This window comes from Leishmania donovani, chromosome 34, assembly GCF_000227135.1.
Source record: "Leishmania donovani BPK282A1 complete genome, chromosome 34".
NCBI lineage: Eukaryota > Euglenozoa > Kinetoplastea > Trypanosomatida > Trypanosomatidae > Leishmania > Leishmania donovani.
In genome coordinates this window covers 1,628,577-1,654,632 of record NC_018261.1, presented here as the reverse complement: position 1 = coordinate 1,654,632, position 26,056 = coordinate 1,628,577, and the positions used below count along the sequence as shown (strand labels likewise).

Genomic DNA, 26,056 nt, shown 5'->3' with positions numbered 1-26,056 from the left:
TGAGCAGGTCGCCACACAGTGCAGCCCTCCGGGGGGTTCGGCCTCCCCCGCCAGCAGGCAGTGCGGGGGCCACCTGGAATGCGTTCGAGCCACGTTGCCACCTTCGCCTATCGTATGGATGGCGCAAGCTTGTTCACCGCCGCAGGTCGCTCTGATCTCCCTACGCCGTAGGCGCTTGGCCACGTCACCGCCAGCAGTGGCGCTGCACTCGCATGGGGTTGGGGGAGGGGAGTGTGGGGCTGCTCAGCTCCTCCCCACACAGAGCACGGCTGCTGGAGGCTGAGGGGCCACGCACTGTGGTGTTCTCCCCCCCCTTCCCCGTCGTGAGGGGTCATGAGGGAAATTTGAAAGCATAAGATACATGAGTGCTCTCTGCGGTGCCGGCAATACACAGTTCCAGCGTACTCTCAGCTGATGGTTCCACAGCGTAAAAAAAAAAAGAAACGATAATGTCGACTCTGGTGTGTGATGAGCATGTCCGCCGCATGGCAGGCGAGTAAAGGGATCGGCCGCCGTTTTGTTTTGCGGGAGCCGACACCTAACTCTCTGCCTCATTCAGCGCGCTTTATGACCGCAGAAGTAGCCAAGAAGAAACGCTGTCCCGACGAGCAGAAGCGTCCCCTTATCACAGCGCATCATGAGGAAGGCAAAGGGGCAGTGCGGGCACTTGCCCCCGTTCTCGGCGGCGTGCTCATTCGCTTGCACCTTCGCGGCTCGTGCGAGGGAAGGGCACTGCTTGCTGTTGGGCTTTCCACCGGGTAGATCCAGCACCTCCGCAGGTACCGCTGGGTGGCTTGCAGGCAGGGAGGGAGAGGCTGCAGCATCTGTTACGCGGTCCGCAGCGACAGTGCGCATTGGTCGACTCGCCTTGCGTTCTTTTTCCAGGGCTGCCATAATATCGACGAGTGTCTGCGCCTGCCCGGCCGCCACGCCCGTTTTGTCGACAAGGAAGCTCGTTGTAGCGGCGACCAGAGTAAGATAGTTGCACTCTGTCGGCATAAAATGCAGCTTGTCGGCGTTGGCGAAGATAAGGTCCAGCGCTTTGGGAAGCGATGGCAGTGTGGCGGCTACGTATCGCGTGGGCGTGTCCCCCTCGTCGTTCTGCTCATCCGGGCGAACGCCGTTGAGCACCAGCAGCACAGCGATGTCGAGCTGGCTATCGGGGAGCTTGTAGTCCCCATTCACGGCCTGTGCAAGTCGGTAGTGCAGGGTATAGTGAAGAAGGTTGTCGTGGTGTGCATCGTTGAGCTGAACCATCGCGTTGTTCTGAAGCAGATAGCGCGCATCCTTGATTCGACCAAGGTTAACGGCGAACACGAGCGGGGTGTGCCCTTCGCTAGTAGCGCAGTCGATATTTGCGCCTAGCTCCACAAGTGCCCGGACCGCCGCGCTCCGCCCGCGAAACGTGGCCGCATGCAGCGGGGTCCACTGGTCCGCGGCAGGGCGATCGAGGTCGGCGTTGTAACGCTTCAGCACCTCCAGCGCATGCACACAGTTGGCAATCGCTGCATAGTGGGCTGCTGTGAAGCCTAGTCGGTTCCCGGGTTCTTCGGACGCTTGGTTTGCATCGACGCCCACCTGCAATAACAATTCCACACCCTTCGCGTTGTGCCTGCTCGCCAGGGCGTGAATTGGGTACTGCCCATTAGGTAGCGGCCGGTTGCAGAGATTCAGGAATGACTTGTCCTCGACGACTTTCTCGATTTCGGCCGCGCTGCTGCCTACAAAATTGCACACGAGCTCCAGAGAGTCCATCTCTCCTTCGACGCAAGCGCAGAAGCGACGAAGGTCGTTGCCGCGAGGCGCCCGCAACAAAGGCCTCTCTAGGTCTGCTGCGTAGAGCAGCAAGTCATTCCTCTCCCAAGGATGGCGAGAATGTGCACGGTCAGGCAGTGGAGAAAGACGGGAAAGGGGAGGGGGTGAGAAGAACGGGCAAGACAGGACATCAGTGCCCGAAAGGGGAGGGGGCGTAAAGCTCCTAATCGTAAGAGTTGTCCGCAGCAGCTGATCTGCACGTACGCCTATCAGTGTGTGTCGGTCGAAGTATGAGAGAACGCATTAGTAGGCGCCCGCAACTCTTTGAACCAGATCCGCAGCAGCGCAGGGATTCGTGTGCGAGGATGTTCTGCTTTTTTTTTTTGTGATTTAAGGTGCCTCTTGTGTCTGCCCTACAGCGTGTGTTCGGCCGCACTCTGCCTCTCCTGCCGCAGGAGGCGCCGGAGGGGGGAGGGGGGGGGCACATCCAGTAGTGCAAAGCAGCCGCACACACACGCGGTACAGCGATGCGCCGCCTTCGTCGTCTCGGCACACTCTCCACGCCAAACTCGACCCACCGGCTGAGCAGGTCGCCACACAGTGCAGCCCTCCGGGGGGTTCGGCCTCCCCCGCCAGCAGGCAGTGCGGGGGCCACCTGGAATGCGTTCGAGCCACGTTGCCACCTTCGCCTATCGTATGGATGGCGCAAGCTTGTTCACCGCCGCAGGTCGCTCTGATCTCCCTACGCCGTAGGCGCTTGGCCACGTCACCGCCAGCAGTGGCGCTGCACTCGCATGGGGTTGGGGGAGGGGAGTGTGGGGCTGCTCAGCTCCTCCCCACACAGAGCACGGCTGCTGGAGGCTGAGGGGCCACGCACTGTGGTGTTCTCCCCCACCCTTTCCCCGTCGTGAGTGATCGTGTGAATAATCGGAAGAAAAAGGGAGCAGAGGTGTTGGAAGGAGAGGAATGAGGGCTGCAGAGAGACACGAGCGTCGGCGCATGGGGTTTTCGTGCGGCATGCTGCAGTCAAGCGTGCGAGCGCCAAACGTGGTGCTTGCTTGTGCAATAAACGGGAGAGTTGGTGAGCGGTAGAAAAAAAAAAAACACCGACAATATGGCGGGCGCACAGACGTCGGTGAGAGGCGAGGAAGACGTGGCTGCGCCTCTTTGGATGTCAGCGCAACCACGTTGACGGATGATGTGTTGCGCTCTTCCTTGTATTCCAAGTTCGAGTCGATATCGGTCCATCACAAATAGCGGAGAAAGATATTTTGTATGCACCATCGAAGGGGAATGGGGATGGGCTGAGAAGATCCACAGAGCCGCAGACAAGAGAAATAAAATAAATACATCCACGATGACCCCAACACCACAGATGCCGCTGCTTCTTCACCTCCTCCCCAGCTTTAACAAAACGGGTTTGAGTGTTTCAAGACCACATGTGCATGAGCGTCTCCTCACATGCCATCAGTGCGCCAAATCACGAGGCCGGCACACCGCCCTGGTCGAGAAAGTCAGCGATTGCCGATGGCCACGGCAGAGCAGAGATCTGGTCGCCGAAGCGTTGCGCGGCAGTCGTGTCCATCGTGAAGAAGATTCCGAGCTGCCGCCAAAGGTCACGGGAAACGCCGCCCTTGACGTTGGCCACTGCCCATGCCTTCCACTTTGCGTAGAGGTCGTTCTTGCTGAAAAAGACGTCCCACGCGCTGAGTGCAGTTGTCAGCGTCATGCGGCGATCCTCCTCGCCGCGGATGTAGTCGTACAGATAGTTGTACATGAGCAGAAAAGAGCCGCCGCTCTCGCGAACATCCTTTACCCATTCGGTGACGTTTTGGCGCATCTGTACGATGGACTCGATGCCGTGGGCATACACGGATATTAGCCACTCAGACCGCGTGATGCAGCCTTTCTGAGTGGCGCCCAACTTCCACAGGAGCACCATGCACTCTAAGGACGACTCCTCGACGCCGACCTCACTCAGGAATTGTGCCAGTCCCTTACCACTAATGGTGTCAGACTGGGCGGACTTGTCTAGAGCATGAAGTCGGTCAAAAACCAGCTCCATGTCGCTTCGCGCTCCCTTGGAGACGAACTGCATCGCAGGCCCCTTCGTGGCTGACGCCGCAGCGGTTGACACGATTCGCTCCCGAGCGAAGCTCACGGACGCCCTGGGGCGGTTGGCGTTCTTCATGTTCGTTTCGCGTCTGTAGAAGAAGACTTTGTGGAAAAGTCGAAGGTGTGCGTCCGCCGCGATAGCGCACGGCGAGAGAAGGGAGAAAGGGCCAGGGAAACAAAAAGTGTCGGTTGAGGTGTTGCCGGATCCCTGCTTCCCGGCATTCCTGCTGGCGGGAGTGCCGTGAACAGAATGGCAGCGTGCCTGTGGGTGCCGGAGGCGTTTACAATCATTGCACCGTTTGCTCCAGTGCTCGCCTCAGAGTGGCCAAGGGGTCTCAACCGTGAGACGGCACTCGGTGAGCGGGATCACAAAACACAACAACAACTACGCAGCCAAAGTAGGGTGTGCGCATGCGTGCCTGTGTGCGCTGCATCACCCACACGCACACTTCCGCGCTTAACGCGGTACACGGCCATTAGCTGCTGCCCCTTACTTCAGAGAAACACCGTAAGAAGGGAAGGGGGGGGGCGATCACACTGTCACTGAACCGGACACGTAGCAGCGCACACGCACGCACACCTTCCTCTCCTGCGCCGCGTCGTTGAGTGAGGAGGTGTGTGCGTCTGTGTGTGTGCGTGTGTGTGTGTGTTTGTGTGCGCTGCCTTAAGAGTCCTCCGAGGCGGTGATACACGCGGCACTGAGAAGAAGAGAGAGGTGGTAAGAAAAATGTGCCACAGGGAAAAGAAACAACGCCATGAAGCGCAAGGCTGACACACCGCCGAGGGGGCGCGAGGGCAAAGGACAGTCACGCACCGACTAACAGAAAGAAAGAACATGAGCAGGGTAGAGATGGCGACCGGTGAGTAACGTAAAGAATATGGAAGGAGGAGGGGTATATGCACATGTACCGCTCCACGTGCGTGAAGGGGAATTTACGAGCATGTGCGCTTGGGCTGCTACGGTGGGGCAGGTGCGTGAGAGGCATATGTTGAGAGAGCGGAAACAAAGTCACGGTGAGGGCGAGGACGGTGACGCAACGGGAGGCGGCCCCTCCTCGGGTCTATGGGTATGGCGATGGCCGCCACCACCGCCACTGCGGAAGCCCTTCTTGGCCATAGGCTGGGCTTCAATTCACATCAAGATAGACAGGCAGCTGTGTGCGCGCCACCGCGACGACGCGTGCGATGAAAAGTTGGGCGCCGATGCCGCCAACTCACACTGCCGCCGTCTTCAGCTTGTCAGCCAAGTACGAGTGGTAAGCGATGGGTCCGCTTGCCTGCATGACGCGAACCCATCGACGACGACGTATGCTGGTGGAGGCGGTGGCGCTCAGCTGCAGGTCTGCACCGACGCCGTCTGCATACACCCATCCTTGTGGATCGTCCTCACGGTGGTCGTGCTGCCACTCCGTCGTCCAGCGCCAGGCATGCGGGTCCGGTAGAGAGCACGCCTCACGTTCCTGTGACTCGGTCGGGTCTTCAGCGGAAAAGTGAAACAGACCGTCATCGACGATTGAGGCAGGAGTCCATTGACCACTGGCTCGACGCACTTCGTTCTCGTAGCAGGAGAAGATAGTGGCGTACGGGGCGTCACGCAAGCCGAGAGCGCTCAACTCGGCGCTGTTACGCTCATAGTAGACCTGCAGCAGCACCGCCGTTAGCTTGCCAACGGCGCATCCCTCGTAGTAGAGTGGAATGTGCAGCAGCACTGGTTCAGCCAAGGTCACCGACTTCAGCGGAAAGACGCCGGAAGCAACCAAGGCGTGCTTGTGCGCCTCCGCCGGCCCAATCCTGTCCAGTAGAGAGAACGTCAGCGTCTGCAGTCGGAGGTACTCTGTGTGGCTGACACACGGGTAAAGAGCCGTGTGCGTCGAGTCCGGGATAACGTAGTCGCCGTCTTGCGGGGAAAGCCGGAACGTGGTTGGGGAGCCCTCCAAGACATCCAGCGACACCTGCAGCTCCGCACACCGGGTGTGCGGGAGCCGCACACCCTTGATTGTCACACGGCTCAGGAGCAACCGCACGCGCGGCACACCTTCGGCAAACAAGCTCAGGAAGGAGCGCTGGCAAAAGATGTCGGCGGAGAAGAACACATTCGCAAACGTGAGCGCCCGCGACGTCGAGTAGACCGACATGTCCATGCGCGACACGCTGGGACGGACAGCGTAGAAAACGCGAAGAGGTGACGGTGCGCTGGAGAGGGTCGTGCTGGGTTCCATCTCGCGCATGTTCGACATGAGGTTGTCAGCAAGGATTTCCCGAATGAGCGCATCTTCGGAGCTGAAGTCGCCGCCGAAGTTGAAGGCGCCGGAGACGATAAAGTAGTCGAACCGCATGGAAATATCCACCGACGTCTTTACAAAGGGAAAGCCTGACAGCAACGAGCGAATGCACGCCGCCCGGCTCTGCGTGGTGTAGGCGCCGGGTTTCGCGTTGACCAGAATTACACATAGAGAGGACTCGTTGATTCGCAGCGAACACCCCGCGGCGGTGAAGTCGCCGTGATGCACACCTTCCTTCCGCAGCGACAGAGACTCCAGCAGCTGAATGTTTGTCACTCGGACAATGAAGGAGCGCTTGCAGAGAACCAGCATGGCATTGCTGGTGTGGCGCGTATCCGACGAAAGGGCTGTGTTGGCGAGGACAACGTACGTCGAGGCGCCAATGTACGCAAGAAAGTAGCTCGCCAGCTCATCGTTTCCAAGCAGCGACGCTGGCACGTCAATGACGCCGATGACATAGATTTCGCGCTGATCCTTTGGGAAGAAGCCGCTGAACACCGCCATGCTGCGCGGCAGTGGCTTCCCCTCCAGCGAGAAGCAGCCGTACCACATGTCGATCACCTCATACGGCATACGCGCCACTGTCATCTTTACCTCGCCAGTGACAGAGATGTCTCTGTTGCCGGGCCGCTGCAGCGTGGTGCCTTTGACGGTGATGGAGACGTCGTTCTCACCGTCCACACAGAGAGACGGGCACCAGAGCACGGAGTTGCGCCGCATCAGCATTGCCAGTTCGAAGAACTGCTGGCGGCGCGCCGTGGAGCCGAACTCGAGCGCGTAGCGATGTGGGGCGTCGAGGAAGTACAGCGTCAACCGTCGCGAGTGCCGAGGGTCCTTCTCCACGCGGAAGAGGTTCACGCTGGAAAGGTCGAAGGACTTGACGCCGGCCGTGTCGAGGTTGCGAAAGCGACCACGAAACATGTCGATCTCACAGACGCATGACGTTTTCTGCCCCGTCGGGGAAGCCTCGGTCAGATTGACCGCGCGAAACGGCTCGTGCAGGTAGCGGTTGTTCGGCAACGCATGCGATCTAATGACGAGCTGGGCGGTGCGGTCATTCGGCGCGTAGATCTCGGGCCGCTCGCTCGACTTCGTAAAGAAGTCTTTAGGCGTCACGTGGGTCCCGTTGATGATCGCACCTCGCCTATTCGACAATGCAGGCGCCTCTTTCCCGCTTACAGGCGGCGGCGTCGGCGACTCAGCCGAGGCTTGAGATACGATCAGTGATCCTCCTGATAGAGCAGCGCGCCGCTTCACCGATGGGGTCGAATCTGCTGTCAAGGACGCCGGTACGACCGCCCTCGTCGATGCATTTGTGGCGATCCGTGAAGATGGCGTCGACGCTGGTGACGAGAACGCGTCCTGCACCGGCGCTTCTTTCCTCGGGGACTCAGTGGCGGGGGCCGGTGTAGCAGGCGGCTCGCTTACCGACTCGTCTAGAACGATGTCTGGGTCAGCGAGCAGCTCGTCAGCGTCGCCGTCCCTCGTCAACGGACTTGTCGTCGGCAGTTCAAGAGCGGAGTCCTCAGTGAGAATGTCGTCGAGGTCAGAGTCTGCTGGCGCGGCAAGCTCGACTTCCTCGTCTAAGATCAAGTCCTCGTCAGCGCTCTCGTAGCCAGACTGCAGGACAAGGTCGTGGTCGACGTCTTCGGCGTTCGGGTCAGTGTAGACGACAAACGCGGAGTGGCTCTTCTGAATGGCGGCGCGCACAGTGACTGGCAGCTCCGTTGCCATGTCCGCGACAGCAGGGGCACTCCGCTCTGTCTCTGGCACCGCCGCCAGCGTGGCGGCGGTGTTTGATGCCGTCGTGTTGAGGCGCCCCGAAGGGTTTGCTACGGCGAGCGAATGCGACTCCGCGTCGTCCTCGCTGCTGTCCAGCGAGGCGCTGGTAGCCTGCTGCTGCTGCTGCTGGTTTTCCTTCATGCGCGTCTTGGCCGTGCTTTGCTCCTGCTCCAGTGCTGCCACGAGCTCTTGAATCCGCTCCACCTTTTCGCCGTCCGGCGGACTGCCTGAAGCGGCTAGGCTGTGAATGCGCTGCAGCAGCTCATCGATGCGCCGTTCCTTCTCTTCGTTGGCTCTGCGCAACTTCTCAATCTCCTCCGCCTGCGCGCTCAGCTTCACCTCTAGCTGGTGCATGTACTCCTCGCGCTCCTCCATCAGCCTCTTGGTGTAGGCCAGCTTCTCCCCCAGAGACGAGGTGAGCTCCTTCTTGACGGCCTCGCTCGCCGCTAGCTCCTCCTGCAGCCGCTCCCGCTCATTCATCGACGCGTTCGCGAGTTGGCTCTTGAGCGTCCAAATTTCCTTCTGCAGTGCCGCAATGACCTCGTTGTTGTTCGTCTCGTTCACGACCGCCTTGTTCACAATCTTTTTGGCCCGCTCTGCGTAGCGCAACGTGCTCAGCGTCTCCTCGTACTGCAGCGACGAAGGGCTGATAGTGGCGAGCATCACCGTCTTCGAGTTGCCGCCGAGGTTGTCCTTTAGAATCCACGTCAGCGTTGAGTCACGGTAGGGAATGTGGCGACTCCTGCCCGACTCTTCCGCCTCGGCGAGAGCGCTGATGACTTTACCGAGGCAGGTGAGCGATTTGTTTATGGTGGCACCCTCCGTCAGCAGCTTCCCGGTTGCCAGCGTTTTCGACGCCCTCTCGCTGCCGGCGAGGTCGACCAGGTTCAACCGCGACGTCTTTTGTGTGATGAGGTTGCCTTTCTGCTGCTTCTGTGTGAGCGTGATGGCGAAGACGGCGTGGGAGCGGCTGCTCGTCGCGTTCATCGCTGTTGAGGCGGTGGTTCGCACCTTGTTGCCGTCCCTCATCAAATTCAGAAACTCGTAGGGCGTGCTGACCACGAACTTAGCAAGTCCCTCGATAAAGGGGCCATACTTTGGATGCTCTCGCACACGCAGCCGCGTGTCGTCGTAGCCGCCCTGGGTGGGGCGCAGTAGGCATCGTACCTTCTCCTTGTAGATCTCGTAGTAGGACACCTCCACGCACACTTCAATGTTCTGCTCGCGTAGCGCGACGGATTGCTCAAACAGGCTCTGGGCGATGCGCGGGATCAGCCCGGGATCGTCCTTGTCACGGCCCATCATGCAGTACGTCTTTCCGCTTCCCGTCTGTCCGTAGGCGAAGATGCAGCCGTTGTAACCGGTCATGATGTGCTCCAACAGTTCCGCCCCGATCGCATTGTAGACGTACGCCTGTGACGCCTCGGCGTTGCTGGAGCCGTTCACGACCTGCCCGGTCGACCAGAGTGCGCTGTCGTACAGGAACTTGCCGCCGTAGCCGTCAACAGACCCCCGTAGCTCTACTTCGTTGCCGTTCATGCGGACGATAACTTCCGCGTTTGCCTTCAGCTCAGGCTCGCTCATCGGGCGACACCGCACGGCGACCTTGACGGACATGGCCAACAGACGTTCTGCGTGGGAGCCCAGCCAAAATAAAGCGCGCGTGTGTGCGTTTGCGTGTGTATGTGTGTGTGTGTGTGTGTGTGTGTGTGTGTGCTGTGCGTGTTAGTTGGTTGCACGTCGAGCGGGAAGCGTGAAAGGAGCATCGGGAGGGAGAACAGAGAGAGGGATGGGGAGTGAGGCAATCATCGAGCGAGCGAGAGGACAGGAAGAGGGACATCGAGAGCAGTGATCGTACGCATCTGCACCTCCAGCCCGTAATGCACCGACAAGCGCCGCAATGCTGCTAGCAGAGCACTGGAGGGCAGTGGGTAGGAGCACTGCTACTTCACTGCCCATCGGAAAAATAAACAAGAAATAACGCACACGCGCAAGCACCAATCAATGCGCACACCGTTGCTGCGACTTTTCAGTTCCTGTTCAGGTTATCTCAGGAGAACACCCATCGATCTCTTCGACGCTACCTAAGATGTGCTGTGTCAACGGGGACGCTAAAGCAGTTGGCCCAGAACGAGGTCGTCGTCCTTGTCCGTCGACACCGCGGTGATGGTTTCCGCAGTAGTGGTTCCGCGGTCACCGTGCGAAGCAACGTCGATGTGATTGCTGCTGAGAATGCGGTCCACCAGCGCCTTCATCTCCAGCACCGCCTCCTTTGTCAGCGTCCCCGCCGAGCTCTGAAACAAGAGGAACTCTTGAATGATGGCGACAACAATGCGCATGGGTTGGTGGCCCGCCGTAAGCCCAACGGAATGGCCATCCGACACCCTAGCCACAGCCGTCATCACGGGCACACGCAACGTGGTGCTACCTTCTTCTTCGGCAACAGGCACCAACGAGAGTGCGCCTAGCAGAAGTGCGTAATAGCCACTGCGTACCAGCTGCTCCGTACTGCTGCACCGGTAGCTCTCCATCATCACGCATGCGAGGGACATCAGCGTATCCTGCGAAGCAACAAGGGCCGAGGCAAGCTCTGCCTCCGGAGACTCCTTCTCCTTCGACTCGTACTTTACCACGTTGATGGCGCAGCAAAGGGCGAAGATTTCGGTCTCGTCAGGAGTGCTGAGCGCCCGCGAACGTGAAAGGGTCTCAAGCGCAAATTGCGTGAATGGCTTCACAGTGCCGGTCGCTGAAAGGGCGTGCGGCAGGATGTTCGTGATGTTCGTGAGAACCTTGAGTACGGGTACTTCAACCGCACTCGTGCGCAGCTGCGCTACAAGCGCAGGCACAAGCTCCAAAAGTCCGTCATTCTGCAGACTGAGCTCCTCTGTTGCTGTCAGGACCTCTAGCAGCGCCAGCGCATGCTCTTGCATCTCCCTGCTGCTCAAAAGCTTGCCTAGTTGCTGAAGCCCACCGGCGTTGGCGAAGAGGAGCGGCACGGAGAGATGTCGCGAGGCAGCGATGTGAGGGCTCGTATTGTAGGCGAACATGATTGTCAGGAGCGAGCGGAGGGCGAGTGAGGCGCAGCTTTTGTCTTCATAGCTTCCAGAGCTCTCCGCTACACCCCCGCACAGCTTCGCTACTTGGCTCTCGAGGCCGTCTGCCACGCCGCATGAGTTGCCGGATGGCGGTTGCTGTGCCGTTCCTTTCTGCTTCCGGCGCGCCGACCAATGCGATGCGATGCGGTGCGCAAGAGCAGGTGAGGCTTCTTGCCAGTCCGCCAGAGTCAAAGACTTGACGAGAAACGTCACCACGCACTTCTGGAACAGCGCCTCCGCGTCGACGTGGGTCATGAGACTGGAAAAGAGAGCAACGGCGATTCGGCGCTCATTGCCCGTGAACGAAGTCGCCTGATGCAGATTGCCCACAAAGGTCGTCTGCGCGCCCACTCGCTTCAATGCCAACGCCACACGCGGCACACCGCTACGGACGAGAAGGCCGACAAGCTCCGCGAGGGAGTGCCGCGACGACGTCTCACCGACGGTTTTCGCGAGAAAGAGCGCCATGTCGGCCACTTCCTCGTCTTTGCGCCGCAGCAGGTCGAGTTCATCGCCGCCGACGCTGTCACTCGTCGTGCGTGGCGAGGAAGGCGAGGCGGAGCGGGGGCTTCGGGACGACACACCAGCGGACGATTCAGAGGTCCGAAGGCGCTTCAACGCAGAAGGGCGCATATCGTCGGTCTCTGTGACTCGCACGAACGAGTTCGGCTGACAACTGAACGATGTAGTGTCGAGGCGTTCCTCCCCGTGCGGCGGAGAGCGGACCGGAAGGTTCAGTAACTCGTTGATGCCGCCCACTACGTCAACGTTTGACCGAAGCCTTTTTGACGCCATCTGTCGTCGACAGTCGTCCACGGCGACACCACTCTTGCCGACGTGTACAGTACTCCAGTGATGGCGCGCACCCCAAGTGGCGGCGGCAGAAGCGAAGAGAAACACAGCAGAGAGAGAGGAGAGGGTCGCGATTGAGGAATAGAAACGGTGAGGCAACGGCACGTGCGCGGCAGCGAAGAGAAATGAAGTGAGATGGCTCAAGTCGACGCACAACGGCTGCCCCGAAGCACTGACGGGGGCTGTGACGCACGGCAGTGGCGGTCATGAAAAAGAAGTGATCGAGAGAGAAATCATGAGACTACTCGGCGGCCTCTCGGTGCAGCCGACGTCACCGCGCAAGGTGCCGCGCCGCTCACCCCAGGCGCGGGGCGATAAGTATGCGCACAGATTCAAAGAGACTGCGATCAGCTTCCTGCTGGCGCCTCCAGCATCACATTCGAGAACCGGCAAAAGCGCATCACCACATTGGGGAACGACACGACAGTTCTTCCGCGCGTTTGTTTCGTGAAATGCGCAACGCTTGTGTTGCACGTATCTATGCGTGACGTGATGATGCGGTGCTTGTCGAGAACACTGGATCTCTCTCTCTCTCTCTCGTTGCCGGGCGTCTGTGCGATTGCACACTACAACACGTCGGACACCTTACCACGCAGGATGGAGTCGTAGAGCTTGTCGAGCTGTTCGTCTGTTAGGGCTGTGCCGCCGCCCTTTTTGGTGCTCACCACCTCTCCCCCCGAGGAGGAGATGATCTCCGCCGCCACACTCTTCGTCTTGGTGGACAACGCAGCGATGTTGAACGAAACACCCTGCAGAAGTGGGGATGCATCTTTTCGATAAATCACCTTCTTCAGCTCTGCTGCCGTGTAGGTGTGTTGGTCTGTCTTGAGACCCACGATATGATGGCGCGCGTCGTCGAGCGCGGCCCTCCGGTTACAGATGTAATCTACCGACACCACCGGAATGCCCCGTGCCACGGCAACGATGAACTTTGGTGTTCGGACCGGCGGTGCTGCTACGACGAGGAGATTTGCTTTGGTGATGTCATCCACGACACGGCCCTTCAGCTCACGCACTCGCTTTGTAACGGCCGCCCGTTCATCGCTGTCCATCCCCGTCAGACACACATGTGGCCGTGCCGCATGTGCTCGTGCGGCTGTCGTGGCTTTCGCAGTGGCGGCGGTCTCTACCTTGAGAGACGAGGACGGTGCCGCAGACTCTACCTTGGTCCGCTTTAGCGGTGGCGACGGCGCTGTCGGCTCTCGTCGCTCGCGGCGTGGGGCTTTCTTCGTTGTGGAGACTGTTTCACGCAACGCAGCAGGCTCCCGCGAGAGGCTTCCACTTTCGTCGAGGTAGGGAACGTTACTCCGGTGCGCGTTGGCCTGCTTTGACGGATGCCTTAGCGGGGTGGTCTTGGCCGCGCTGTCGGTGAAGGCATCGATGACACCCAGGGACTCCGTCTTGCGTGTGGGGAGAGAGAGAGACGTAAGAGGGTGCTCTGGGTGCTCCGGCGCCTGCAGTGCCTCGCTCAGCGTCTCGAAAGTGCACACCACGTCCCCAAACACAATGCGGCATCCCGGCGATAGCTGGTAGTAGCGATTTGCCTCGAGTCGAATGCCCGGCCCGGGGCGTATGCTAAGGAAGGTGCCGTTGGTGCTATTGCAGTCGCTGATCCACGCATCGCCGTTGGCGCCGATGTCTACGAACGCTTGCATGCGGCTGATCGCTGCCAGCGGCGATTCCAAGTTGATGAAGGAGACGCCCTCTACAGGGACGCTACTGCGGCCGACTACATTCTTCCCCACCTGGAGAGGGTACTGCCTTTCGTTTGCGACCAAGGCATACGCCGTGGTGCTCATTGAGGGCGGAATGAGGGACGACGCTAACGCGGCTGGGCTGGCAGCGAGAGAACCACACGCACACACCAAAAGGCGAAGTTCGTTGCCGTCGGTGTCTTGTGACGCACACACACGCCCGCACACACACGTGGAGAGGTGGAAGGCGTCAGAGAAGCGAGAGGGAAGCGGGAGGGGAGCGAGAAAGGGAAAGATGGTGGATAGTTGAATTTGCACAGCCTCACATTACCCGTTTGCAGCACACGCAATTTTGCTTCACGCCGTGTGAGTCTCCAACGTGCAGGAATACAGGAAATGAAGGGAAAGGGAAAGGGAAAAGGAGGAGAGAGAGGGGGGGGTGACGGATGGAGAGCTGTCATGCATCCCAGCTCACTGCACCGGTAGAGCACATGTCACAGCGCTGAGACGTGCAATTGCCCGCACAAAGCACATCCCCCAAGGGCGAAGGAGTGCAGTGAACACCTCAGTGCCCGGCCTAAAGCTGATGATTTGGCAGATGCGAATGGCGCAACGAAGCAACAGGCGCAGAGAGTGGCGTCGAGGGAGCTTCGTCCCAGACAGCATGCCGCGCTACAGCGCTTCACCTTCTCCATAGTCCACAACGCGGAGAAGCAACACAAAAGAAGCGAAATAGATCCGCCCGCAGGGAGACAAAGCAGCGGAGAGGCAGACGCCGATACAGGCAACGGGAAGGGTGCGGTACTCACAGATACACCGATACCACATGTCCTACAACCGCCTTCTTTCAGAAACAAACAAACTGTCGCCGGTGCGCAGGCGGGCATTACATCGTCGCCCCGTTCGTGGGACGCTTGGCCACCACGCCGTACACCATCGCACTATCTTGAACAGTCGTCGCCACGTAAAGCACGTCGTCGAACTTCATGGTGACTCGCTTCATCGATTCACCTTTCGCAAACAGCGCAGAGCATTGCTGAATAATAGCGTACGCCAGCACCTGCTTCTCCTTGATCTCAAAGTCGCCGCTGTACTCGACCACCTGACCGGAACTGGATAGCACCACAAAGTGGTTGATGCCCTTACTAAGCAGCTGATCCTTTACGATCGATAGTTGGGACATGGCTGTCAGGCGGAGCGCCTCTGTGAGCCGATGAAACGCACGACAAGCGCCGAAAAGTCCACGGTGGGGCTGAATAAAGGCAAGAGAAGACGCGGTGGCCGTCGCGCGACTTGTATCGCGTGAAAGAATAGCGGAGATGTAGGTGGGAAAGTTCGGGCAGAAGGGACAGTAACGCAGAGAGAGGGCGAGAGTTATGGCGCATCGTGGCGATACTCGTGGCGCAGCACTCCTATAACCCCACCACCACCCTACTAAACGCCGGGAAAAGACCAACCGGAGGGGACGGGAGGTGAGGGAGGTGGCGGATTGCTGGCACGCAATGCGGACCCCTGGCAGTCCTGCCCTCTTTCTTGCCTTGCACTTCCAATGGCTTGCTCGCTTGCACGCGACTCATCTGGCGGCTCTCGCCCTGCAGTGACGAGAGGAGGGGGAGGGGGGCATCGCGCATGAAAGGACAGGAGAAGCATTGAGGGATAATAGCGAAGGGTGTCTTGCCATGCGGATGTGTGCCCAGCATCTGTTCGCGTCTGTGTGCCTGTGTGTGCCACCACGCAGCAGGAGAGCAGTGTCAGTGGTGCTCGGCTCTGCGAAGGCACGCACAAAACAAATACCTGCACAAGGGAGAGAAAACAAAAAGGCTGACGAAGAGGAGGGCGTGTGGCGGCATGGCACCGAGATGGCTCCTCGGCCACCCTCGAGCTTCTCTGCCGTGGTGATGTGCAGGATCACGGGTGCAGGGTCGGCCCTGTGGCTGCACGCACGCACACCAACGCCCACGCAGCGACATCAGAAGTGCTTCTTGGGCGTTTTCCGCATCTTGGGCTTTCCTTGAAAGTGAACGTAGAGCTCCTCCTCAAAGCTCAGGTCCTCGAGGACCATCGGCCTCGGCCGATCGCGCCAATGGGGCCCAATGAAGTGCTGCCGGTCCGTCAGCTCCTTGTGCTTCGCAATCGCGTCCGGGTCCATGTTACCGTAGCCCCAATTCGACATGGGCACAAAATCGCGCTTACCGCGGCTGTGGTTAAACGCGTCCGGGCATTGCCGCTCCTCTCGACGGCGAATCAACTTCTCGTGGTTCTCCATCGGATTCACCACCCCCCAGTCGTACGATTCGCTCGCATTAGGGAGGAGGCGCTGGCGCGCCTTTGAGTGGCACATGCGGCCGTACGCGATTCTATCCAGGCAGCTGGCCAGCTGGAGTTGCAGGGTGTGGCCACCGTCGCCGCGGTGCTCGAGCCACTTCTCACGCACCTCCCGCAGCGTGTGCTCGCGAACCAGCTTGTTGCGCACGAGGTACGCCAGGGCGAGACACTCCTTGTAGAGTGCCAACTTTGCTATCCGGCTGTGGATGTCCTTCCCCTTCGCCAGCGGAAGGGATTCAAGAACTTGCTTGCTCATGCCGCGGCGCGTGCGGCGTCCGCAGCGCGGCTGAGAGCCACCCCCCACAGAGAGACACTGAAGGAGCTCAGAGAAGGCAATGCCTGCGTACCCTCGCCGAGAGAACAGCCACGGAACAGAAGAACGGCGTGGGCAAAGGACAGGCAGCGATAGTCTTGTGTTTACTTTTCGTACCGCATCCACGCGCCTGCAGCGCAGAAAAGGAGGACGATTAGGGAGAACAGGGAGAAAGAGCAGGGAGGAGGCCGAGTCCGTCATGCCCACCATGGAGGCTGTGAAAAGGATTCTTGCAGTGCCCGCGGAGAAATATGTGCGCCTCAGCACCTCTTGCCAGCTCGTACGCGGACAGCCGCGTTTTGTCAAAGAGGACGGAGGGGAGACTCGGCTCCCACGCAGTGGCGCCGTTCCGCGTCGTCGCGGATGTGCTTCTAAAATGTCGACAGAGAGACAGCACAAGCCGTTCCCTCAGCCGCTATCATAGTAGTGGCAGCGAAGGGCCCTTCTGCGTTACTCGCACAGAAAACATCGCGTCTCTTTCGTGTCCCAACGTGATGCACGCATAAGCGCACAGAGAAGAATAAGAGGGGGGGAGGACGGGTGGGCAGAGCGGAGTGGCGGCAATGAAACGTCGTGCAACGCACTTCGGGACGTTATGCAAGCTCACGTGTGGCGTACATCGCCGCAGTTTTACGTTGTTTGGTCCGCTGCTCTGCAAAAGTCTGACACACAAAAAAAAACGAATTCTATGGATGGGCACTGCGAGCGCGTGTGCGTGACGGCGCAGCGGCAGGCGCGTTTGCCTCTATGAAGGTGCAGGAGACCCGAGAGAGGAAAGAAGACGCAGGTGGTGGTGTAAAGGAGCCCTGCGCTCATGCGCAGGGCCCAGCCCCTTGAGGGGGACGGAGAGGAGAGCGGGGTCGGAGACCGCCCTCCATGCATACAGACCGCTGAAGTCTAGTAAAACTGCTTCACAGGCGCACCTCAGCATCTTAGGCAATCGTGAACAACACTAGCAGCCGGCAAGGCTCTCCAGTTACACGCCACCCGCCTCCCCTCGACAAGGATGACCGTTGGAACTGCGCAGAGGGCTCTCTTCCAACTCCGGAAGGAAAAAAAAAAGACGAACACAGGAACGCCACCGAGCACGTACACCGTCTTTGTCAGGCCGAGGAAGTCTTGAAGAAGGAGTGAAGCGTCTTGGCCGGCGTCGCTGCCGTTTCCTCTTGCGCCACCGACTTCTGCCCAGTGCCTCGCGAACCCGTCTTCTGCTTTGCAGTCGGACACGGTGGTGACTCGACGGAGGCGCCGGCGGACTTCCGATTCGGGGTGTTTGCGGCGGCGTCTTGCGAGTTGCTTCGGACAAACGCCGCAGTGCGGTGGTGGTACTCGTCCTCGCTAATCACCTCTCCCGTGGCACTGTGCTTGTAACGGGGTACATCACAGCAGACAAACTCGCCGTTTTCCACCTTCATCTCCGTCTGCATCTCGCGCACGTACGCCTTCTGGAACTCCACGACCGCGGCGTTGAAGAAGGTGCTAAGCTTGCACTGTGCTGCACCTGCCTCTGCCGCCGCAGCGGCTGAGCTCGCCTTCGTGGCCTCGGGCCCCTTCTTGGTAGGAGTTGGTGTCGGTGGAGAGGGCAGCGGCGCCGCTGGGCGGAATGCGAGCGGTGGGGCGTCGTCACACATGATAACCTCGTCGTTTGAGGCAGGCACCTCGACCACGTCAAAGATAGGCGGCTCCTCCTTCGCGATGGCCTCTGAATGGCTGGTGCTGCCCTCGCTGTGGCTAAAGTGAGCCGTCGCATCGTCGTCGTCGTCGAGAAAGCGCATGGAAGTCGGCGCGGTGCCGGCGCCTGTGGCTGCAGGGGTGCCGCCGCTCTTCCTCTTCGACGCACGCGCCAGCTTGGCCAAGCTCGTCGTGTTCTCCGTCTTCGCCACCTTCTTCGGTTTCGCTGGTTGGCGCGGCGGCTTTGATTGCGCCTTCTCCGTGCGAGGGCGCTTTGTGGCCGCCGCCTCCTTCATCTTATCGAAGAGAGCAGCCTTCGGCGACGGCGTTCGAGCCGCCGTCTCTTTCTTGGGAGCTGTCACAGTCGCAGGAGTCGGCGTGCTTCGGGGCGGCTCGTCCTGCGCTAGTGGGGGTATTGTCGGTGCGACTGGAGTAGCAGCAGACAACGATGCCGCCGCAGGCTTACTGTCTTCTGTTCTTGTCAGCTCTGTTGCTGCTGGCGCACCGGCGGCGACCGGCGGAGCTGTCGCTGCCGCGCGGGGTTCCATGTCGCTCCTTGCCACTAATGGATACGCGCGCAGCGATGCCTCTCTGCAGGGATGCAGCCGCACCGGAAGTGACGACGCTGACATATTCGAGGGGTAGGTCAAGGAGAGGAGTGCGTAAGAGGAGGTGTCTTCCTCGAGGCGATCTGCCTTGCGCATCACAACCGCCGTGGCGCTTCCGTCGGCTGCTTCCTCGACGGAGCCGGTCAGAAGTGTGTAGACGCCCTTGTTTGATGCGGCGACGGAGGCAAAGATCGGTTGCAAGTCTCCATGAGCCACCCCAAGCTCCATGGCCGCCTCAGCCGCGGTCAACAGCGGCCGTGAGGTAAGCAATGCAATCACCTTCGACTGCATGCGTTAAACCGTGCCCCGTGACTTTCGCACTTGTGCGGGTGTGTACGTCCCGCACGCCTGCTCCGATGTGCGTGTGCTAAAGGAGAAGGAGGAGGAAGGGAAGAGAAGTAAACATCACGTCTTCCGGCCAACAACCCACAGCGACGCCATGCGTGCGACACACGCAACACAGTCGCCCCGTTTTTTTTCGCCGAGACGTGCGTGCGCACCTCGCTCACGAGGCAGACAGAGACAGACGGCAGGTGCCGGAAAGAGAGGAGGCAGGAAACGACATGTGCGCGCCACATGTCAACGGTTGGCACTGCCTTTCTCGAGATGGGTATGCGATCGCGCGCGCGATTGTTTCGCCTCACGCGAGGAGGAAGTGGGGACACCTTCTCACGAATACTTGAGAAACTCGACAGGAATCGTCGACCGGGTGACCTCGGAAAGCGACGTACGAGACAAGGAGAGGAAAGCAAAAGCTAACACGGCGGCAAGACGGGGCGCCACCGTCGTGACCCCGGCAACACCACGGATCCGTGACCTGCCAAGAGCGATTTCAGAGCGCTACTTGAGAAGGAAACGGCGTATTGGGCGAGTACGTCTTGGCTATCAGAAAGACCTGAATAGACATGGCGGTCACCATACGCACCTTGGCGTCGTCTGGGTTTGTCGCCGCGGCAGTGGCGTGGTGCCGTGCGCCGCGCGTGACCAAGACGCTGAAGAACTCGTCGGGACTTTGCGCCTCCGCAAACATCGGCCCAAAGGTCTGACCCCACTCCAGCGAAAACGCGCACACCGTACTCTTGAGTGCGTCGTAGAAGGGGCACTGGGGTGTCCCGTCGTAGTGCAAGTAGCCGTCTAGCATCCAAAGAAGGTACTTGCGCAGGATGTGCTCACATGCGCCGACAACGTCGGCCGACTCGCACGCGTTGGCACCGATGAAAGCGTTCACGGCATCGTCGTTAAACACATCGTTCAACGCCGCATCCACGGCGCGCACCACAGCTCGTCTGCATGAGTCCTCCGTATCGAACTCGCCCGTCTCGCGCAGGTAGGCGCGCACCGGCATACGCGTTGCCTCCAGCGGTTGCCACGCTCCAGCGAAGATAGACGCGCCGGCCACGGTCACCGCCGTGTCTCTCGTCTTCTGTGGCGCGTCTGGTGGGCAGCCAGTGAGGGCGTCGAAGAACACGTTCTGTAGCTCTGCCAAAGAAAACGGCATCGCAGCGCGGTCGAGTGCTGTGAGGGGTGCGAGAGCGTAGATGTGCGTGGGTACGAGCACCAAGCAGTATCCGTCGACTGCGGTGGAGATGTAGCGATTCTAGCAGGTCTTGAGCGGACCAGCTACGGTATGAAGGTTTGGGGGGGGGGAGGGAGAAGGGAGCCGGAGTTCAAGGTAGCATCAAAAGATGCGATAGAGTGGAAAACGTCGGAGGAGGCATTCTCAGCGGACCGAGTGGAGAGACAGCTCGGAGTTTCAGTCGGCTGGGAATGGTACAGTGGGGAGCTCTCAGGAACGCGACTGTCGTAAGAGGCGTCAGTAAGGTCGCTTGTCGGCGTGCAAAAGTGCTGCGTGTCTTTAAAGGAGCCGGCAGGTAAGCTGGGAGAGAAGCAAACATACGAACCCATTTGACACAGGTGTCACCTCAACTACACGTGCACGTCTGCGTGCGTGTGAAGAGTTTGTGTCTTCTCCTTTTTGTGTTGAGCCAGCCGTTGTTGACGCACGGAGAAAAACGCGAACGCGGAGAGGCAGAGGAGGAGGGGCAAACGCCGCTTCTCTTACAGACGACCGAAGGCGTGCGGGACGGGTGTGGTTAGGGTTCTGCGGCACAGAAGCGCCATTTGGGTTGAGGAGGAGGGTGGCATCCGTTCTCCAGTAGCACTTCGTTATCTGCCGATTCAGAGAGAGAGAGAGAGACAGAGAGAGTGGGGGGGGGGAGGAATACCTCACCAGAGGCGACGCACGCACATTCGCTGTGTGTGCCAGAACGAAAAAAAAAAAATAAAGACCACAAGACTGCCGTGCCGTCGGCGCACAACATCCGGTGACCAGCAGATATGGAGAGAGGTCAGGGGGAGGGGACCTCCCTACAGAAAGTAGGCCGGTTCCTTCGTTCTGGGCTCGTCAGAGAAGGTGATCTGTGCCTCCACCTCCTTAAAGACGACAAACTCGCGCGAGTGGTCCTCGTAGATGCGCAGGACACTGGCGAGGTTGCCGCATCGATAGCAGTAGTTTGGCGCTGACCACACTGTGCAGAGGTATTCCTCGTCGAAGTGGTACTTGAATCCCTCGTGGACGAGTTGATGGGCGCGGGCGATGAGGTTGAGCCGGTTGCGGTGGATAAACTCTTGCGTGACGGAGGCGCCGAAAAGAAAGCCGGCGCCACGCTGCGACACCACCCAGCCGTCGACGTTCTCCGGATCCGACCAGACGAGATCTGAAAAGGGTCCTTCGTTCGGAATCTCTTGCCGCCGGCTCAGCAGCCGGATTTGATCGACCGCACGGATTTCCGGAGAGAGACCGCCATGAATGCAAAGACTTTTGCCCTCGATGAGTGCGGCGATCGGCATGCAGTCAAACACCTCTGTGCACAGCTTCCATATCTCCACTGTGCCGTACTTCTCGGCGCACTCATCGTAGAAGCCGTACATGGTGGTGACCTGCCGAGTTTCGTGGTTGCCGCGGATGAGAGTGATTTTGTGCGGGTATTTGAGCTTCATAATCAGAAGAAAGGTGAGTACCTCGACACTGTTGCGCCCCCGATCGACGAGGTCGCCTAGGAATATGTAGTTCATGCTGCTAGTCTCGCGACGAATTTCCCCTGCCACCTCGAAGAGTCGAAGAAGGTCGAGGAACTGACCGTGAATGTCCCCGCAGATAGTGACAGGGAGGTGCACCCCTTGCACGTTGCTCTCCTCGATGAGCAGATTTACGGCTGTGCGAAGCAGGAGCTGCATTTCCTTCATCTCCAGTGGCTGCACAAGGCGCACCTTCTCCTCCCACGCATCGAGGTTCATCGCGCGCTTGCGCGACGCTGAGTTGAACAGATATCAGAAGATGGGGAAAAAAAAAACGAGAGAAAGGGGAGCCCGACAACGAGAACCCCCACCTAAGACCGCGCTGACTAAGAAGCACACGCGTGGCACCGAAGCCCATCCAGCGCCCCAGAGAGAGGGAGGGAGAGTGGAACGTGGTAGCAGAGCAGGAAAACGCCGATTCGAATTTTCCGCGTCATGGGCTCGGATTCAATGAAGGCGCACCAAATTGTATCGATCTATGTCTGCACGCTGACGGCGGATGTGGGAGCGTGGGTAGCGGATGGGGTGCGAAGACACGAGCCGGCATGCGCCCGTCAAGCAGTGGCCGCGGCAATGATGTGACAGAAAAAAGGAATCAAACAAACGACGCGCGCGCAGCTAAGCGGTGTATGTACGTATTCTGTGGCGTGCGTGCGCCTGAGCATGAGACCTCCACTTCTCTCGCACACAAGCTAACGAGGGGAGGGGGGAGCGTCGCGGAATGGTGGGTGAGAGCAGGAGAGACAGATTAGAGGTGCCGTGAACCCGCGCGGTGATGGTGAGGAAGGGGTGGAAGAGAGAGGAGGGCTGCCGTATCTCGAGTCAATGCATGCCCCTTGCTGCGTCGTCGCTTGTTCCAGTTGTACAAGCGCGTCAAGGGGCGCCGAGGAAACGACTTTGTTTGCGTGCGAGGAGTAGGAAAAGCGTTCTTAGCTGAATGATATCATTGCGCACCCGGCGCATCAAGCACCGTCGTGTCTACTTTCGAGACAGGCGCCTCACGCCACCATTCGCGTGGGGAGAGAAGTCCGTGTACACGCAACGCTGAGAGTGCCGGTGCACCGCTCGCAAGGACGTCTTGCTCTCCCCGCTTTGTGTCCTTCATGTGCCCTTCCGCACGCACGTACGTACATGAATACCCCTGCAGCGTACGCTGTTCCGTCGCGTTGGCGTAAACATGTTATCAGCGGAAGGTAAGGCGCAATCGTACGCCGTGACTCGCGGAGACGTGGCTGCCAGTCCCCACACATCCCCCACACATGAGCGCAGAGCGAGGCGGGGAAGAGGGTAGGAGGAGAAACACACACACATATATATATAGATATCACTCTACTCTGCGTGCGAAGAGTTGCGAGGGGGGTGAGGAGCTGCTGCTTCACGGGAAAAACGGGGCGAATTAGTCGCACACAGCATGCTCTACTTCACTTCCACTCGTCACCGAGCGTTGCGTCCTCCTCTGGAATGCGTACCGAGTCGTACTCCGGCATCGAGAACACCTCGTTGTCGGTGTACTTGACCCGGCAGCGGTTGATGATGTGCACGATCTTGTCGAGGCGCACCTGCACTTTACGAATTACGGATTCGTGACTGACTTCGTAGGCGGCCGCCGGTACGGAGCGCTCGACGTGCTCAATGAGAGGGTAGTGCGCGCGCTCCGTGGAGGCGTACTTGGCAAGATGCTCGAAGGTGGACCGGCGGAAGCGGCAGATGCTTACTCGATCGGCGTTGCCGAAAAACGGATTCTCCAACGGCTCCTTGTGCGAATAGAGACTGCTTCCGTGGTCAATGTAGGCGTACTTGGCCAGACCTTTGATGCGGTTCTCTGACTTCTCCAGCTGGCACTCTGTTTCGGCGCTGCACCCACCGTAAGCGAAGTTGTTGTGGTTATTGGTGCCGCGGTCGGTGTTGCCGATGAGAAAGTCGAACACGCTGCGATCGAGAAGCTCGCCAACGGCGCGCAGCCGTGCCCGCTTGGTGCCGGCGAAGAGCTCGTGGCCAGGAATGTAGTACTTGCGGATGAAGGAGTGGTCGATTTCGTACGGGATGGCTAGAAACGTGTCAAGCGCGGGGTGGACATCCTTCATCCAGAGCTGCAACGTCGCCATGCTGCACTCCGACACCTGCCGCGTGTAGTAGGCGCACTGGACAAAGTTGCGGTTCGTGTAGTTGTACAGGACGACAAAGCGGTTGAACCACTGTGAGAAGAGCGGTGAGTAGGCGACGGCGACGCGCAGGTAGTCCAGGGGAATAGGCACGAACACCGATGTCGGCACCCGGTTGAACTCGAGCGCGCGGTCAAAGGAGTAGGCCCAGTACTCGCTGACGGCCTCGTAGATAAACTTTCGCTGCGACAGCTTTACAATGGTTTTGAGGTCGTTGTGCGCGTACGTGATTTGCATCTTGATAGTGCGGCCCTGCAGAAGCTTCGACGACATCGCCTTTATACTACGCATGTTGTTGTGATTGCGCAGGTACTCCTGGCACAGCCGGTCCCGCTCAACAGAGAAGGAGGCGTTGCGAGGGTCGCACGCCGTCCAACGAGCAGGGTCCTCGATGTAGTACGGGTCGTACGGGAGGGGTACTCCGATTTCATCGTCTGCGTCGATGTCGACGAAGTCCTTGGTAGGCTGATCGGGGTTGCCCTTTACATCCTTGACCTGCAAATTCGCCTCGAAGACGGCGAGCTGCGCGTAAAAGGCGGCGATGGTGTCGTCCGGGGAGAGAGTCGGCGAAACGCTGGTCGTCGAGATGCCAAGCCCACTAATCCGCTTCGGTGGCGAAGGGGGAACGCCTTCCGCGCGCTCTTCCGCTTCGGTAGGCGGCGCAGTGCTTGTCACAGACGGCCGCGGAGGCACAGAGGGGGCGGAGGTGGAGATAACAGCTACTCGCTCCGGCGGCAGAGTCGGCTCCTCGTTGTGCAGAGGCGGCGGCGGTCGATGAGAGAACGGTGGTGGGGTCTGTTTTCGCAGTTTCGCCCACCATGATTCCTGTGACACGCTGGGCAGCGCTGCATCATTGTGGTCCGGGATGAGGGGCAGACTTGAACTGTTGCTGCGTGGGAGATACATGGTCACCATCCACCAGTGTGTTACGGTGAGTATGTGGAGAATGAGAAGCCCTAAGCTGAGCGGTCGGCCGTGGCGGCGCACATCGCGCCAGAACATCCTAGAACTCATTATGAGAAAGAAAAAAGAGGAAATCTACGTTGACGGCCAAAACGCGCAACCAGCATATTGCGCGTGCGTTGACGTCCGTATACTTGAATACGTGCCGCTACATATACAACAATGCTGAGTGTAGGAAGGGAGGAAGCAGGGTGGAGCGGCAGGCGCTCCTGTGGTATTCAGTTCCTATCCAGCGCCGTCGTCATGGCGGCAGCGAGCGTCCGACAAGAGAAGATGCACCCGATGCAAAGAAAAAAAAAAAGAAAAAAGGCGACGCAAGAGGAGGAGAAACATGCGAGCAAGAGAGAGAACGAGAGAGGGGTTTGCACGGAGCTCTGATATACAGCTGCACACAGCATGACAAGAGCAACAGACGAAGGAGAGGGGGAAGCGACCCTGCCTTGCTCCGCGCAACTCCTATCAGCATCACGGTCGCGGGGCCAAGAGGCACTGTGGAGCAGCACCTCCGCGCAAGTGCCTCTTCGCCCTTCGAAAGACGTCACGCGCAGGCAGAGCCTTTTTTTTTCCTGCTCTTGTTATTTTCTTCTTTTGACTTTCCGACTCTCGCACATGCAAGACGATGGAGACCACCTGCCTGCCGCTGTCCCTCATGCAGCGAGGGAGGCGAGCAGGTGCGTGGGAGAAGGAGCGACGCCTTTAGGTCACGGCAAATGGCCAAAAGAGCGAGCGAGAGCGACCTGATTGTGGCTCACGAGCTGCTTGTGTCGCGCGTCAGCACCTATCCAAGGACTGGCGCTGTCTTCTGAGCTCCTCTACCCCGCCCATCACTCCTTCTCCTCCGTACGCTCCTTCTTGATCTTGACGGGGTCGGACGGCGACTCTTTTTTGGGTGCCGCAGAGGGCAGCGGTGCCTCGTGCATCTTGCAGTCATTCCCACTCTTGTGTGCCGCAAACTTTTTCGCCTTGAGCTCCTGGCGAACCTCCGCCGTCAGCATGTTGCGCAGCTCCCTCAGCTCCGCATCGAACACCTCGCGCTCCGTGGGCTCTGGGACAAAATTGGCAGATTTCCGCTTTATCCCGTACCTGAGCATCTGACTCGGGCTTAGCTTCACCGTCGCGGCGGCGCCCTTCTTGGCAGACGATGTGGCCGATTTTTTCAGTGGACACTCAAAGGTCCAATGCTCCGTGCTTGAACATGTCTGGCATCGCTTGCTGGCGTTGGTGTCGAACCGAGGGACACTGTATCCCTTGGGCGGGCCCTTGTCACCGTACATGACACGAAACAGTGCGTTACCGTCCAGGCTGATAGACGCGGTATGTGCGGTGTGTGTGTGTGTGTGTGTGTGTTCGTGTACTTCACT

General features: G+C 59.3%; 12 protein-coding genes across 12 annotated transcripts; all 12 read right to left on the bottom strand.

The window, feature by feature from the left end:
• Positions 1–555: 555 nt before the first annotated feature.
• On the bottom strand, positions 556–1,755 carry LDBPK_344110 (hypothetical protein, unknown function; the record flags this gene model as incomplete). Its single annotated transcript, XM_003864522.1, has 1 exon — positions 556–1,755. The coding sequence occupies one exon, from the start codon at positions 1,753–1,755 to the stop codon at positions 556–558; it is 1,200 nt and encodes a 399-aa protein (XP_003864570.1).
• A 1,480-nt stretch (positions 1,756–3,235) lies between these two features.
• On the bottom strand, positions 3,236–3,946 carry LDBPK_344100 (hypothetical protein, conserved; the record flags this gene model as incomplete). Its single annotated transcript, XM_003864521.1, has 1 exon — positions 3,236–3,946. One exon carries the CDS (start codon positions 3,944–3,946, stop codon positions 3,236–3,238), a length of 711 nt encoding a protein of 236 aa, XP_003864569.1.
• A 5,558-nt stretch (positions 3,947–9,504) lies between these two features.
• Positions 9,505–9,774, bottom strand: LDBPK_344090 (Unc104-like kinesin, putative; the record flags this gene model as incomplete). The annotated part of the gene is made up of 1 exon (XM_003864520.1): positions 9,505–9,774. One exon carries the CDS (start codon positions 9,772–9,774, stop codon positions 9,505–9,507), a length of 270 nt encoding a protein of 89 aa, XP_003864568.1.
• A 271-nt stretch (positions 9,775–10,045) lies between these two features.
• On the bottom strand, positions 10,046–11,824 carry LDBPK_344080 (hypothetical protein, conserved; the record flags this gene model as incomplete). Its single annotated transcript, XM_003864519.1, has 1 exon — positions 10,046–11,824. The coding sequence occupies one exon, from the start codon at positions 11,822–11,824 to the stop codon at positions 10,046–10,048; it is 1,779 nt and encodes a 592-aa protein (XP_003864567.1).
• Positions 11,825–12,447: 623 nt separating this feature from the next.
• Positions 12,448–13,680, bottom strand: LDBPK_344070 (hypothetical protein, conserved; the record flags this gene model as incomplete). Its single annotated transcript, XM_003864518.1, has 1 exon — positions 12,448–13,680. One exon carries the CDS (start codon positions 13,678–13,680, stop codon positions 12,448–12,450), a length of 1,233 nt encoding a protein of 410 aa, XP_003864566.1.
• A 781-nt stretch (positions 13,681–14,461) lies between these two features.
• On the bottom strand, positions 14,462–14,758 carry LDBPK_344060 (hypothetical protein, conserved; the record flags this gene model as incomplete). The annotated part of the gene is made up of 1 exon (XM_003864517.1): positions 14,462–14,758. The coding sequence occupies one exon, from the start codon at positions 14,756–14,758 to the stop codon at positions 14,462–14,464; it is 297 nt and encodes a 98-aa protein (XP_003864565.1).
• A 786-nt stretch (positions 14,759–15,544) lies between these two features.
• LDBPK_344050 (hypothetical protein, conserved) lies at positions 15,545–16,156 on the bottom strand (the record flags this gene model as incomplete). The annotated part of the gene is made up of 1 exon (XM_003864516.1): positions 15,545–16,156. One exon carries the CDS (start codon positions 16,154–16,156, stop codon positions 15,545–15,547), a length of 612 nt encoding a protein of 203 aa, XP_003864564.1.
• A 1,160-nt stretch (positions 16,157–17,316) lies between these two features.
• On the bottom strand, positions 17,317–18,783 carry LDBPK_344040 (hypothetical protein, conserved; the record flags this gene model as incomplete). Its single annotated transcript, XM_003864515.1, has 1 exon — positions 17,317–18,783. The coding sequence occupies one exon, from the start codon at positions 18,781–18,783 to the stop codon at positions 17,317–17,319; it is 1,467 nt and encodes a 488-aa protein (XP_003864563.1).
• Positions 18,784–19,324: 541 nt separating this feature from the next.
• LDBPK_344030 (hypothetical protein, unknown function) lies at positions 19,325–19,990 on the bottom strand (the record flags this gene model as incomplete). The annotated part of the gene is made up of 1 exon (XM_003864514.1): positions 19,325–19,990. One exon carries the CDS (start codon positions 19,988–19,990, stop codon positions 19,325–19,327), a length of 666 nt encoding a protein of 221 aa, XP_003864562.1.
• An 869-nt stretch (positions 19,991–20,859) lies between these two features.
• On the bottom strand, positions 20,860–21,789 carry LDBPK_344020 (protein serine/threonine phosphatase, putativee; the record flags this gene model as incomplete). Its single annotated transcript, XM_003864513.1, has 1 exon — positions 20,860–21,789. The coding sequence occupies one exon, from the start codon at positions 21,787–21,789 to the stop codon at positions 20,860–20,862; it is 930 nt and encodes a 309-aa protein (XP_003864561.1).
• Positions 21,790–22,991: 1,202 nt separating this feature from the next.
• On the bottom strand, positions 22,992–24,734 carry LDBPK_344010 (hypothetical protein, conserved; the record flags this gene model as incomplete). Its single annotated transcript, XM_003864512.1, has 1 exon — positions 22,992–24,734. One exon carries the CDS (start codon positions 24,732–24,734, stop codon positions 22,992–22,994), a length of 1,743 nt encoding a protein of 580 aa, XP_003864560.1.
• Positions 24,735–25,519: 785 nt separating this feature from the next.
• Positions 25,520–25,969, bottom strand: LDBPK_344000 (hypothetical protein, conserved; the record flags this gene model as incomplete). The annotated part of the gene is made up of 1 exon (XM_003864511.1): positions 25,520–25,969. The coding sequence occupies one exon, from the start codon at positions 25,967–25,969 to the stop codon at positions 25,520–25,522; it is 450 nt and encodes a 149-aa protein (XP_003864559.1).
• Positions 25,970–26,056: the final 87 nt, after the last annotated feature.